This window comes from Lathyrus oleraceus, chromosome 4, assembly GCF_024323335.1.
Source record: "Lathyrus oleraceus cultivar Zhongwan6 chromosome 4, CAAS_Psat_ZW6_1.0, whole genome shotgun sequence".
Taxonomy (NCBI): domain Eukaryota; kingdom Viridiplantae; phylum Streptophyta; class Magnoliopsida; order Fabales; family Fabaceae; genus Lathyrus; species Lathyrus oleraceus.
This window is the reverse complement of record NC_066582.1, coordinates 40,550,306-40,565,737: the sequence shown is the minus strand read 5'-3', so window position 1 is coordinate 40,565,737 and position 15,432 is coordinate 40,550,306. Positions and strand designations below refer to the sequence as shown.

Genomic DNA, 15,432 nt, shown 5'->3' with positions numbered 1-15,432 from the left:
TAATCGGATTCAAACATAAAATAGGATTGAATAACCAATCATTAATAATTAAATTAGTTAATAATTATTTAATTATATCCGGACATTTTAAATACATTTAGATTTGATTATAAATTTGGACCTAGTAAACGGATATTTTGTACACCCCATATAAAAGAAGGCCGACAATATTTTCTCTAGAAAAAAACAGTTTGAAATTACATTTCCGTGGAAAAAAGAGAGCCTGAAACTACATGAAAGAATGCCTTTAGGTTTACAATAAGTGAACATGTATGCCCTTCCATGAAAGAGTTCCCACAGGCAAGTTAGATATTGAAAATTTTGCCACCATTATCTAGTTGTTACTTAGGCTAGAATAACCGAATAACTAACCATGTATTCTTATCGCTTTGAAAAACATTGGAGTTACTTGTAATTTAATGTTACAATTTAACATTACATTATACTTACACCTCTCAAAATGGAAAAAGAGAATACAAAAAGAAAAGAAGTAAAACTAAAATAGATACACACCTAACATTCTATACGGATTTGGCTCCTCTACAACGAATAATTTGTAAACTAAAAAAAATTAATAGTTGATATTGTAACCACTCATAATTTATTACACTTTTGCATATAATATCAACTATTGATTTATTTATTTTCCTTTCTATCGTAAATTATTCACTTTAGAGGAACCTTTCCGTCCTATAATGACAACCAGTGAAACTTACAAAAATCCTAATATACTAACATATACCTTTCTACTTACAAAAAGGACCTTGTACATCATACCTTAAATATAATACCCATGAAACAGTAGTGCCAACCTCTCTACATGAAGATTTTGTATGATACTCGAGACAACTGAAGCTTTCAATTTCCAAAGTTTCACCTTTCTTTGTATGTCTCAATTACTGTCTTCCCATTCTTTGCTCCCCAACTGATATTACAAGAAAAACTCGTACTGTGTGTAGTAGAATCAAAACAACCCACCAAAAATACCAACTAATTCCAATTTTGGCATATAACAGGGTTATATCATTAAATTCATAACTGTGATTCTCTTTGCTGATGAATGCTTCACTCACTCCTTAGCTTCACTTTTTTGTGAAGTCTCTCTGGGGTAGAGAATTATTGCTAGTGATAAACAAAATACCAAACCAACTAAACCACTAAATGGTTGAAATGGATGAGACCCAATTACCCAAAGAGGAATGTTTCCTTTATAATTATATGTCAAGAAACCACCCCTTTGCAAGATAAAAGTCGACGCCAACATCCCCGCACGTAGCCCGATAGGAACATAGAGGCTACCTCTATTTCTTTGTCGGGCACCTGACAAAGACAAAGATAAAAGCAAAAGTCCTGGTATTGATGAGAGCGACCTGAAAACACAAGCAAAAGAAAAAAAATAGATTTCAAAATGGAAAAAAAGAAAGTCTGTTGTTGATCAATATATAGCATTACAATCATATCTAGTAAATACAAACTCAAGCCTAAGAAAGAAGGAAATTAAAATATTTTGTTAAAAGGACATATCCAACATTAAATCAAAGAGTTCAAGAAAACCTTTCAGCACACTTTGTTAAAAGGACACGTCCAATGTTAGATTAGACTGCAAGACACGGATATAATTCTCGTAAGTTAAAGGAGTTTTTCTTGCCTTGGTTAGGTATTGTTAGTGTTTGTCAACTTTCCTATCTGGCACTAATGGAGTTGTGGCTTGCAGACTAAGTCACTAGTAGCAGTGTCAGAGTGGAGACATGAGTGTGTCAATGAGCTGAAAACAAAATGTTAAAATACAGAACTCCACAGGGGGAAGACATGGTTGTTGGTGGCTTTTTTTAAAGTCTTGTGAATTACGTAAGGACTTGAATAACATTAAATATGAACTGAGATGCAGGCTTGTGTAATTCATACAATGTGCTTTGGCATACTTCCTTTCTGCACTAACTAGCACAAATTGGTATTCTAAAAGGCTTAGAAATCTTTTATAATCAAATAGAATAGGTGGGATTGTAGGGGTGGAAATTGGTCAAACTTTACCTTAAATAAACTACTGTTGTTCCCCAAACACAAGGTCCAAGCTTGACTAATATATTTGGTATAGGCTTGTTTCTAAGAATTGGCATCACCATTTCAAATCCTGACTTGATATGAAAGTTTACATAAAGATTTAATTCTTATTAATAGAGGTTTTATATAGGCTTACCAGCCTAGGCCTTTAAATAGGCCAACAAGTATAAAACTTCAAGATGGTCCATCAGGCAAAAAAAAAAGTGAATGACCTCTTGCACGTTTTGAGGAGTGCTTGAGCTCCCTAAATGTGAGTAAGACAAGCTTAGGTCTCGACCAAACATCTAACATATTTTCACCCCAAGGTGATTAGTAATAGGAGAACAGAGAAAACACATGCTCAATAAGTGCATTTCTAACTCTTAAAAGATATACTAATTTGGGTCAGTTAGGGCTCGAGAACTTACTAAGATCAGAGAAACCCCATCACTCAAAAAGCACTTACAAATGTACTTACATACCACTCACCAACAAGACTTAAATCATTACCAACTGGACCAACTGTCATTGTGTGCCAATCCAAGAAAATAGTTGTGTTTCGACATTTGCCTTCGATATATCTCATTTTAATCTCTTGCTCTTTCAAATGTTTTTACTTTCCTAAATTTACTCTTTAAAAAAGGCAGTTCATTGTCCAGTAAAAGCCTAAGTGTCATGCATGGATAATACGTGCATGAGTAACAGGAAAAACATAGAAAGAAGACAAACCTCTGTAAGAAAGAAAATGCTAGCCCTGAAATTATGATTCCCTTGTGATATCCAAGATCAACTGCAATTTCCTGTGGCAACCATGACCTGAAAAGCAATTCTTCCACCAATGAAATAGCACTTGCCATTACAGTTCCTTGAACAATTAGCAGACCCATTTGTCCATACACTTTTAGCCAAGCTATGATATCTAAAGAAGGTATAATATGAGGCCAAGAGAAACTTGCACAACCAAGAAATGCATTCACAGCATGGATTGAAAAAATGAACAAGACTCCACCGACCAAGCCTTTCAAATATTCAATTAACTGCAACAAGGATCCAAAATTAGCTTATTTTTCATGAATCAAGACGAGTGTTGCAGGAGAACAATATACTCACTAAGGATTTCATATTTTCCTGAAGCTCCCATCACCCATCCCCAAACATAAACTTTTAGAATGTGTGGGTTGGGCCTAACTCATCCCTATAAAACCGGGATGTAAGGTGAGGGCTGCCCAAGCTTTATAAATACTACACATGTCATATCTCTTCTAAGCAACATGGGACTAAATACACCTCCTTAAAACCCAACAAATAAAGATGTTGGAGGTTGCAATGAAGGCAAGCCAAATGCCGTAATTAGGCAACAAGGGACAGACCACAATGAAGTCGGAATTTCCAACATAAACAAATAACAAAATCACCTCATGGATACTGATGCAGGTAAGTCCAGACCAAACTGATACCAAACACACAATACTCTTTTATGCAGGTACTGATTTTTAGTACTACTTACATTACTTGGTCAAATATGTTACTTTTTCTTTTGAAGCAACATAATGTGTATACTTGAGGGTTGGTATGCTACTTGTAATATATTTTGAAAATATTAATTGGCATGGTCTCAACATCAAATTTTCAAAAACCTTGGACAATTATGTACTCCCTCTCTCATTATTTCTCGTTAAAGGATTTTAAAATTTATAAATTGTACAATTCCATGGTAAAATAATTATTTTTGACTAAAAAAATCTAATTATAAATCAAGGAATCATCTTTAAACTGTATAGTATATATATACTCATCTACAACAGAATGTAAAACAATACAAAATATATTGAGAGGGACGATTGAAATTATTATAGTAGATAGGTAGAAGGACTAATTAATACCTTCTTCCATATCATTATAAGTGTCTTGTTTGGAATATTTCACCATCTCAAATTATTTGTCATTTTAAAATATCAAGATAATACCATGACAGTATTTCTATTTTTTCCAACAATGCCCTTATTTAAATAGCCTATAAATCTAACTACTCCACTTCTACTACTTCCATCCACTCCAATTAATATGATATTATACTTTTATGTGTTTTAGTCAAAATAGTCAATAGCGGCCAACAGTGGCTCTATCCTAACCCTCATTCATCAACATTTCTCCTCTTCAGTCGTTCCAAAGAAAAATCACAAATTTCTCCCTCGCCTCTTTCTGCACTTCATTCTTCCCTCTGCATTTCATATGTTTATAATTATTATTCATGTAATTTGTCCAAAATATTATCAAATAGTGATTTTCCAACTATACACTATCTCGGGTATCCCATTTTTAGAGTCGGCCACTCCGCGCCTCCGAGATTGCTATCCCGGTATCCCATTTTTAGAGTCGGCCACTCCGCGCCTCTGTGATTGACTACTCTGGTTTTAGTCTGAACACATTATTTTACTACATAAATCAATATAATAAATTATTTTCTTAAGAAATGTGCATTACCTTAAACCACATTTATAATGAGATGGAGTCAGTATACGGTCGGTTTAAGTAATTGTAAATAAAGGCATTATTGACTAATTGATATTCCAACGCTAAGAGCATTATTGACAATAATTGATATTCCAACGCGAAAAATAACTTAGGACTAGCCACTATTCCAAAAATGGTATTCCCTCCGTCCCATAATGAGTGACTCATTTAGAATAAAAGAGGATCCTAAAATGAATAATACATTTCAATTTTCAATACATCTTTTCCAATTTTATTCTCTAATTAATAATACTTTAATCATTCTCAATATATGATAAAGGTACTTTAATAATGTTGAAATAAGCAAGACTAAGGGACATTTAGATTAAATTGTGTGTTGAATAGCACAATAGAAGATGAATTATATAGGAAAAAATACAGTAGTATTAATTACATAGATATCCTACTCTATTCTAGAATATACTAAGAAATATTCTAGTGAATATTCTCTTCTTATATATATACATATGTAAATATCAATACTCCCCGTCAAACTTGAGCATATAAGTCAAATGCACCAAGTTTGTTACATATATAGTTGGTTCTGGAACTTCGCAGAGATTTTGTAAACACGTTTAACAATTGATCATTAGAGTTGACAAATCTTGTGACGACGTCACCTGAGTCGATCTTTTCTCTGACAAAGTGACCGTCTATCTAAATATGTTTGATCTTGTCATGGAAGACTGGATTTAAAGCAATGTGCAATGCAGTTTGATTATCACAAATAAGTGTCATTGGTCTTGCTTCTTCAATTTGAATTCCTTGAGCAACTATTTTAATCAAATAAATTCACATGTTGCAATTGCCATGGTCCTATACTCTGCCTCGACACTTGATCTTACAACTACATTTTACTTCTTACTTTTTCAGGATATAAGATTTCCTCCAACAAGTACACAATACCCAGAGGTGGATCGTCTATCAATGGGTGATCCTATCCAATCAGCATCGGAGTATCCAACTTCTGAGTATGTCATTTATCTTCATACACGAGACCTTTTTCTGGAGCACATTTGATGTATCTCAGAATCCGGATAACAACTTTCATGTGTTCCTAACTAGGGAAATTTAAAAAATGTTTATCACACTAATTGCAAAAGAAATGTTAGGACGAGTGACAGTGAGATAATTCAACTTTCCAACTAATCTCCTATATCTTCCTGGATTAGATAGAGATTCCCCCTGATTGGGTAGTAGTTTGACACTTGGATTTGTAGGAGTATAAGTTGGTTTAGCATTCAAGAACCCTGTTTCTTCCAAAATATCCATAGCATATTTCCGCTGGGAAATCACCAAACTATCTTTAGATTGGATCACCTCAATTCCCAAGAAGTAGCGAGTTTACCAAGATCTTTTGTCTGAAATTGATTTGAAAAATGTTGTTTCACCTGAAGTATTTCCTGCTGATCACTACCAGTTATGAAAATATCATCTACATACACAATAAGATAGATACACCCTTAGGCTGAATGACGATAAAAAACATAATGGTCATCTTCACTACGCACCATACCAAATTGTTGTACTACAGTGCTGAAATTGTCAAACCAAGCTCTCGGAGATTGCTTAAGACCATAAAGAGACATGTGTAGCCTACAAACCATATTCGATGACTCCCCCTAAGCAACAAATCCAGGTGGTTGCTCCATATATACTTCCTCTTCAAGATCACCATGTAAAATACCATTTTTGATGTCAAGTTAATGAAGAGGTCAATGTCGAATGGCTGTAATGGCTAGAAGAAGTCTGACAGATATCATCTTGGCTATACAGGCGATAAGGTATCACTATAATCCAACCAAAAAATCTGAGTGTATTCTTTGGCTACCAAACGAGCTTTAAAACATCGATCTTACCATCTGGTCCAACCTTCATTGTATAAAGCCAACGGAAACCTACTAAAGATTTCTCAGGAGATAAAAGAACCAGTTCCCAAGTACCATTGTTTTGAAGAGCACACATTTCATCAATCATTAATTGCCTCCATTCAGGGTGAGATAATGATTCCCCTGGAGTTTTAGGAATAGAAACAGAAGACAAAGAAGACAAACAAGTATACTGCAAAGGGGAAAGACGATGATAACATAAATCAATATAATGTAGAGAAGGATTTCGTGTTTGACGTATACCTTTTCGAAGAGCAATCGGAAGATCAGACTCAGGTTACAGGATCGGATCCAGTAATGGCGAAGGCATCGGAGGAGAGTCTGCAATGATCTCAGAGGCACGTATGACCTCAAGGATAGATACGGAAGACGTTGGTTGGGGACGCTGATATGTTTGAAGTGGACGAGAAGTGAGAGGGTCAACTGTAGGAATATTTAGTGGGCCATATTCCCTAGAATGAGGGGGAATAATGACAAATGGGACTTCCAGAAGATGTGTGGGAGTACTTTCCTGAAGGGATTCTAGAGTTACTTGGTTGGACTCGAAATATGGAACAAATTCAAAGAATGTAACATCGACCGATACGAGATATCGTTGTAGAGTATGTGAATAGCAACGATAATCCTTCTGGGATCGGTGATAACCAAGAAAGACACACTTGAGTGATCAAGAGATTTTATTATTAAGGACAGATAAGGGCATTCAATTTATAAGGTAACATGCCGTGAGCGCAACATCTCCCTAAAATCGGAGAGGAACAGTACCATGGAAAAGTAGGGTCCGAGTGGTTTCTACGAGATGCCGATTTTTACGTTAGACTATCCCAGTTTGTTCAACAAAAAAACGGAGTGAAATCGAGGATGTTTGAACTGAAGCACCGTTTCCCATGAGTCGGAGAGTAAAACGGAGGCCGGATCTGGAACGGATGGAGAGAGGCGAGTTGACTGGCGGAAAACGGCCGGAATCGGCCACCGGACGGGCTGGCACTTGCGGGACAGTGGCGGCGCATGAGGCCCACACTCAGGGAGAAGAGCGGCGCGTGCGTGGTGGTTGATGGCGGAAGAAAAGGCGACTGTCGGATCGGAGGGCGGCGAGTCGGATGGCAGGGTCGGTTTTCCGAGACGTCGCCGGAAGTTTTCCAGAACAGTTACGACGGCAATGGTGGTTACCAGAAAATTTTGAAAAGTGAAAGACAAACCGGAATGATAACACGGTTTGTCAAAAAAAAATTCTCACCGAAAGACAGTGGATCAATCAGGTAAAGCACGGCGAAGAAAGAATTATCTTTGAGCAGACTCTGATATCATATTGAAATAAGCAAGACTAAGACATTTAGATTAAACTGCGTGTTGAATAGTACAGCAGAAGATGAATTATATAGGAAAAAATAGAAATCATAATATTAATTACATAGATATCCTACTCTATTCTAGAATATACTAAGGAATATTCTAGGGAATTCTCTTCCTATATATATATATATATACACGCATATGTAAATACCAATAAGTAAAAATATCATCATGTCTCTTTCATTTTTTTTCTTCTTAATTTGTGTGAAATGGTCAACTAAATCACTCATAATAGGATGGAGGGAGTAGATAAAATAAGGTGGAGGTAATATATATTATAAATATAAATAAGTTAATAATACATCTATAAGTTTTATGAGTGTGTCTATCTTTAATTTTTTTTTTCATTTTTATGTACGCATCTATTGTCATTTTCTCCATCCCAACATGTTCATAGACTTCAAAGCACCATTTCCCATTACAGTGACAGATTCAAAGAAAAAAAGACAGCAATAAAGTGACAACCTTACAGAAATATTTCCAAAATAATATCCATTATATTCTATTAACTACTGTCGAAGATTTACCTTTTGTGAAGTCAAGTCTAGCCCATACTCCTCAAATGCATTTTCATATCCGCGGATTCTTTTCCCCCATAGCATTACAAGTATCATTATAGCAATGTACAAGCCAATAATGCAGGCACACTCGGCTATTATGGAAGGACTGTTTATTGTCCAACCCTGAACAATTGTAGGAAGGAACGGAATAGCAACGGGAGACCATAAAACAAGGATCATGCCAGCAAACCCAAAGATCCTAGACAAGAAAAACAGTGCAGTTTGAGAAGATGTAATTCACACACCATATATAAATACCTAGGGAAGATATATATCGGCAATCATGTGCATATATGGGAAAATCACCATTCAATGTTTGCATGAGAATATTTAGAGTAATAAATTCAGGCCATCATTTTGTGATATCACATACAGACCAGGCAGAGTTCCACCGGCATACCATTTACTATTTAATCATGTTAACCAATCCAACAATTGAATTAAAAGTATTTATGATGCAAATAAAGCATAAAAATTTCATGCAAATAAAAAGTTACTCAGTTGATAACATATATGCAAATTTAACTATTTTCACTCTATTTAATGATGATTTTCCTAAACTACCCCTCAATTAATATAAATTTTATTTTCTAACCTATCATTTATTCTCACGGAACAATTTCTCATGGAGGACACTTTTGAGAATGCACTTTCTATAAGACGATTAATTACACTAAACTAATTTTCTTAATAAATGTGAAATGAGTTACTTTTGTTTTGTTTATAATCTGGACCGCATAGGGATACTATGCACACAAGGAAATGTCCATTATTAGATCACAACCCATCAATTTCTAAATTATTTGAAATTGATTAATGATGTTTATTTAATCAATTTACTGAAAGGGCTCAATTATAGTGCAGAGATAGACCTCTCATGATTAAACCCGAAAGTATTTATAGTGGCGGTCGTTGGTATTTATAAATATAGTGTTAAAAATATTTTTATATAGAATAGTCTCACATCGATTATATCATGTAATTAGTTGTAATTTTTCTACATATTTCCTCCGTTTTTTTTTAAGTGTCATTTTTTAACTTTGTACTCATACCAGAAAAGCTAATCAATATTGTTACTTTTCAAACAATAATTCTCCTTTTACCTATAATATCCTTAATTATTTATTACATTCATTTTATTTTCTCTCTCTGTAATTATTATCTAAGGGTAATTTTGACAAAAATGCAGTTAATACTACCTTGAACTTTGCAAGTGACAATTAAAAAGGAACAAAAAATTATCAAGAAAGTGACACTTAAAAAGGAACGGAGGGAGTATAATATAGTCTCTGTAGTACTTTTCAAAACACAGTTTATTCAAATGTCTCTTAGTCTCTCGTATTTTAATATGGTATCCAGAGCCTACTGAGAGAAGACTCTTCACCGTACTTTACCTGGATTGACCCACTGTCTTTCAATGTGAAATTTTTGACAAACCGTGTCATAACTCTGGTTTGCCTTCCATACACTGTCGTGACTCATTCCGGCATCAGTTTTCAAAATTCTCTGGTCACCACCATAATATCGTTGTCATCGCTATTGTTCCCAGCGAACTTCCGGCAAACTACCCTACCTGCAGAAGCACCTCCTCTGATCCGGCCGATCCCAACGATTTTTCCACCATGCAACTGTTCCAGATCCGGTCTCAGATTTTATTTTCCACTTATGGAAAACTGTGATTCAATTCAAAAAAAGCCTTTTTCACTCAGTTCGCATGATATTTCTCTCTTCAAATACTCGTGGCTACTCCTAAGAACTTTACGCCAAACTACGATGATTTTCTCAGGTGGTATCAGACTTATCAGAACTCAGATTCTACTGCTTCGATAGCACACACTGGTAATTCATTTGTTTGTTTCTCTCAATCATCTTCTCTTGGACCTTGGATCCTTGATTCTGGTGCGTTTGATCATGTTACCGGTAATAAAAAACTTTTCTCCTCCTTCTCTACCTTTGATTTCATACCTACTATAACTTTTGTCAATGGTTCTCAAACTCAATCTGAAGGAATTGGTTCTATTTAAATTCTACTTTCTCTCTCTCTGTTACTTATGTCCTCTATGTACCTAATTGTCCATTTAATTTTTTTTCAGTCAGTCATTTAACTCGTTATCTTGATTGTAGTGTCACCTTCACTAACAGTAATGTTACCCTGCAGGATCGGAGTTCGGGACGAACGATTGGCGTTGGATGTGAGTCTCGAGGCCTTTATTACCTCTCAGTGTCATCCCAAGCATGCACAGCCAAAGATTTTCCACTCACTATCCATGCTCAGTTAGGTCATTCTAAGTTTATCGAAGGTATGTAATTTACATTGTGAGTCGTGTCAATTAGGAAAACACACTCGTAGTTAATTTTCCAATCGAATCAATAAACAAGCTTCGTCCCCTTTTGCTTTAATTCACACCGATGTTTGGGATCCCTCATACTATCTCTACTCTTAAGTATAGGTATTTTGTTACCTTTATTGATGATTTTTCACGTTGATCTTGGTTATTTTTTAATGAAGAATTGATCTGAATTATTTTCTATTTTTAAAGAATTTTATTGAGAAATAAGAACTCAATTCGGTGTATCTATACGTACCTTAAGAAGTGGCAGTGCCCGTGAAAATTTATCCCAACAGTTTCAAAATTTTATGTCACGCAATGGTATTCTCCACCAAATATCTTTCTCTCACACACTTCAACAAAACGGGATAGCCAAATGCAAATATCAGCATCTCGTAGAAACCACTCGGACCCTACTTCTCCATGATAATTTTCCACTTCGGTTTTGAGGGGGTGTTGTGCTAACGGCGTGTTACCTTATAAATGACATGCCTTCATTTGTCCTTAACAATAAATCTCTTATTTAATCCTTTTTCTCAATTCCCCACTTCACCCAATTCTTCCCCGAGTCTTCGGATCCACATATTTTGTACACAATCTCCCACCTGGTCTTACGAAACTATCAACCCGATCACTAAAGAGTGTCTTTCTTAGTTATCATTGATCCCAAAAGATTATCGTTGCTATTGACATACTCTATAACGATACCTCATATCGGTCGATGTTACCTTCTTCGAGTCAGTTCCATATTTCGAATTCAGCCACGTAACTCTGGAACCCCTTACAGGAAGTACTCCCACACCTTTCCGCAAGTATTAATGTCTCGTATACCATTATCCTGACTCTTGACCCCCTACTTCTCGACCACTTCAAACATATCAGCGTCGTCTTTGTCCCTGAGGTCATACTTGTCCCTAAGGTCATTGCAGACTCTCCTCCGACGCTCCCGCCATCACCAGATCCGATCCTGCAACCTGAATCCGATCTTCCGATTGTCATTCAAAAAGATATACGTCATACACGAAATCATTCTCAACATTATATTAATTTATGTTATCACCGCCTTTCCCCTTTGCATTATACTTGCTTGTCTTCTTTGTCTTCTGTTTCTATTCCTAAAACTCAAGGTGAAGCGCTTTCTCGCCAGGAGTGGAGGCAAACAATGATTGATGAAATGTGTGCTCCTCAAAGCAGTGATACCTAGGAACTGGTTCCTCTTCCCCCTGGGAAATCTTTGGTAGATTGTCGCTGACTTTATACTGTGAAGGTTGGTCTAGATGAAAAGATTGATCGATCAAAGCTCACTTGGTAGCCAAGGAATACACTCAGATTTTTGGATTGAATTATAGTGATGCTTTCTCGCCTGTGGCCAAGATGGCATCAGTTCGACTTCTTCTCGCCCTTACAGCCATTTGACATTGGCCTCTTCATCAACTTGACATCAAAAATGCATTTTTACTTGAAGATGAAATATACATGGAGCAACCACCTGGATTTGTTGCTCAGGAAAAGTCATCGAGTATGATTTGTAGGCCACACATGTCTCTTTATGGTCTTTAGCAATCTCCGAGAACTTGGTTTGGCAGATTCAGCACTGTATGGTCCGTAGTGAAGCTGACCGTTTTGTGTTTTATCGTTACTCGGTCCAAGGATGTATTTATCTTATTATGTAGGTAAATGATATTGTCATAATTCATAGTGATCAACAGGGAATACTCCAGTTGAAACAATATCTCTCGAATCAATTTCAATCAAAAGACCTTGGTAACTCCACTATTTTTTGGATATTAAGGTAGCTCAATCTAAAGATGGTTTGGTGATTTCTCAGCGGAAATATGTGATGGATATTTTGAAAGAAACAAGTTTGTTGAACGCTAAACCAGCTGATACTCCTAAGGATCCAAGTGTCACAGTCCTACCTAATCAGGGAGAGCTTTGTCTGACTCAGAAAGGTATAGGAGATTGGTTAAAAAATTGAATTGTTTCAGAGTCACTCGCCCGAACATTTCTGTTGCAGAATCAAAATATTAATTAGAATATTATAGCATTTATATTTATATTTTTTTAGTTATTATACTATTAGGTAGTCAACTATTGTCAATAACTTGCAATTATGTTAGGATCTCTGCAATTAATTTAGGATTCTAACTCTTCTCTATTTAAGAGAGAAATCCCCTGTACATTAATATATACATTAAGGAATTATTCTCCTCTCATTCTTTTCTACTTGGTATCAGAGCAAGTTCTCTGCAGCCTGCCCCTTTGTACTTCCATGGCTGACAGTTCCTCAGTCAATAGTGAAGAGGAGAATGAAACTCCCAAAAACACGTTGTCTCAAAAAGAACAAAAAGTTGCTTATGGTAGCGATTCTCATTCTATCCAAATCCCCTTTTTTCGACTGAATGGGTCAAACTATTTGAGGTGGTCTCAATCTGTCAGATGTATATTTGTGGCAGAGAAAAAATGGGATATCTTACTACATGGTTGTTAAACCCCATGGAAGACGAAATCAGCAGCAACTATATGTGTTATTCCACAGCGAAAGAATTGTGGAAAAGTGTGAAAAAGATATACTCTGATCTGGAAAATAAGTCTCAGATCTATGAACTTACATCGAAGGCTAGAGAAATTCGGCAAGTGATAATGTCACAAAATACTTTCATTCCTTAAAACGGGTTTGGCAAGACCTTGATCTCTTCAACACCTATAAGTGGAAGTCAACCGAAGATGCCAAACACCATCAACAAACAGTGGAAGAAGGAAGAATTTTCTAGTTCCTTATTGGCCTCAATGAGGAGTTAGATGAAGTTCGTGGAAGAATCATTGGAAGATCAACCTTACCTTCACTAGGAGAAATGTTTTCTGAAGTTAGAAGGGAGGAAACTCGCAAGAGTGATGATGGGAAAGGCAAAAGTTGATCCAAACCCTCCTGAGACCAATGCCTTGATTGCGGATACTGCTGTCTTTAAAAGTTCATCATATCAGAGGAACACATCTAACCTCTGGTGTGACCACTGCAACAGATCACGTCACACTCGAGAGACCTGCTGGAAACTCCATGGGAAACCAGCACATCTCAAAAATGGCAAACTGGATCCCAGATCTGTCCCTACAACACATGAGGCTAAAAAATCCTTGCCCAACTAGGATCAAGTTGAGGAGCTCATAAGGTTGCTAAAATCTAGTTCTTTGTCTGGTATTCCTAGTGCTTCTTTGGTACAAACAGGTAATTTTAGTACCCATACTTCTCTAAGTTGCACCTCAAATATGTATGCACCATGGATCATAGATTCAGGTGCTTCTGACCATATAACCAACACTTTTTCTCTATTTCAAACATATTCACATTATCCTGGAAATAAAAAAGTTAGAATTGCAGATGGAAGTTTTTCACCAATTACAGGAGAAGGAAAAATTATTTTGTCTACGCACATTGATTTAAAAAATGTGCTACACATACCAAAATTTTCATATAACCTTCTCTCTGTTAGTAAAATCTGCAAAAACTCAAATTTCAATGTGAAATTTTTTAACGTATTTTTCAGGACCGGAATTCAGGGAAGATGATCGACAGTACTAAAATGATGGATGGACTTTATTACTTTGAGGATGATTTTGAGAATAAAACAGCTCATGGCCTTAGTGGTATCAGTTCTACCTCTGTGAGGGATCAAATAATACTCTGACATGATAGACTCTGGCATTTGTTTCCAGATTTATTCAAAAATGTTAATTGTTCTTCTTTTGAATGTGAAAGTTGTGTTCTTTCTAAAAGTCACAAAACTCCTTATTCCTTTTGACCTTATCATGCATCCAAACATTTTTATTTAATCCGTAGTGATGTATGGGATCCCTCTAAAATTACAACTCAATTAGAAAAAAGGTGGTTTGTGACTTTTATTGACGATTATACACGGCTATGTTGGATCTATCTTATGAAAGATAAATATGAAGTATCAGAGATATTTAAATGTTTTTCAAAAATGATATAATCACACAATTTATTCAAACGTTTCTTAATCTTTAGTATTTTAATAGCAGTCTTGAATAGACAATATTTGTTATTGCATAAAGTTGATGTTAAGTTACCCACCATGCTGTCTTCGTTGTTTCACATTAAAAACAAATGTGCTGAAGTATCGATGCTTGTGTTTATAAAAATATAAAAAAATGATGCTTATCGAAAAGGAAAAAAAAGCCCCAGTGTTCAATTTGAGTGTAGTTCAACAGGGCCTTTTCTTAAGCCTCTTCGCTGAACCTTGTAAATTTGCAAGTTTTAAGAAAGAATAAAACTTATTCTCTTACTCATTATTGTGCCATATATAAGAAACTTAAACTATGGATTGGGATTATCTTGTTAGACAACTAGAGCATGACTCGGATATTCCAATAGCAGTGGCCCAATGAAATAAATATTGGAGGAAATTTTTTTAATGCGTTCTATATATTATTTATCTATCACGCGAAAATATTAAAATGTCCTCCAGATTTCAGAGATACATCTCCGAACTTACCCCAAACACACACTTCATTCGTTTTTGAGTCACGCCTCAATTTTATGAATAAATTTATTTTGAAAATACATTTCCAAAAATGTATTTCCGAAACCTGTTGAACAAAAAAAAAACGCATAAACTTATGTTTAAACCTCCTCAATTTCTCTACAAAAGTCAATCGTACAATGTTCTATTGAATCTCCCTTTGAGTGGTAAGTAGCATTTCAATTTAATGCACAATAAAATTTAT

General features: G+C 35.6%; 1 protein-coding gene across 6 annotated transcripts in view; it reads right to left on the bottom strand.

Moving 5' to 3' along the window:
• Positions 1-564: 564 nt before the first annotated feature.
• LOC127138720 (uncharacterized) overlaps positions 565-15,432 on the bottom strand; it is a 48,227-nt gene continuing 33,359 nt past the window's right edge. For 4 of the 6 annotated variants that reach the window (XM_051065216.1, XM_051065217.1, XM_051065218.1 and 1 more), the window contains 3 exons: positions 8,324-8,555; positions 2,770-3,077; positions 565-1,370 (listed from right to left, as the gene is read on the bottom strand). In XM_051065216.1, the coding sequence (XP_050921173.1) occupies positions 1,070-1,370; positions 2,770-3,077; positions 8,324-8,555 (841 nt within the window). In that variant the 3' untranslated portion in view covers positions 565-1,069. The remainder of the gene's footprint in view (positions 1,371-2,769; positions 3,078-8,323; positions 8,556-15,432) is intronic. The other 2 variants (XR_007808841.1, XM_051065219.1) reach the window with 2 other exon arrangements.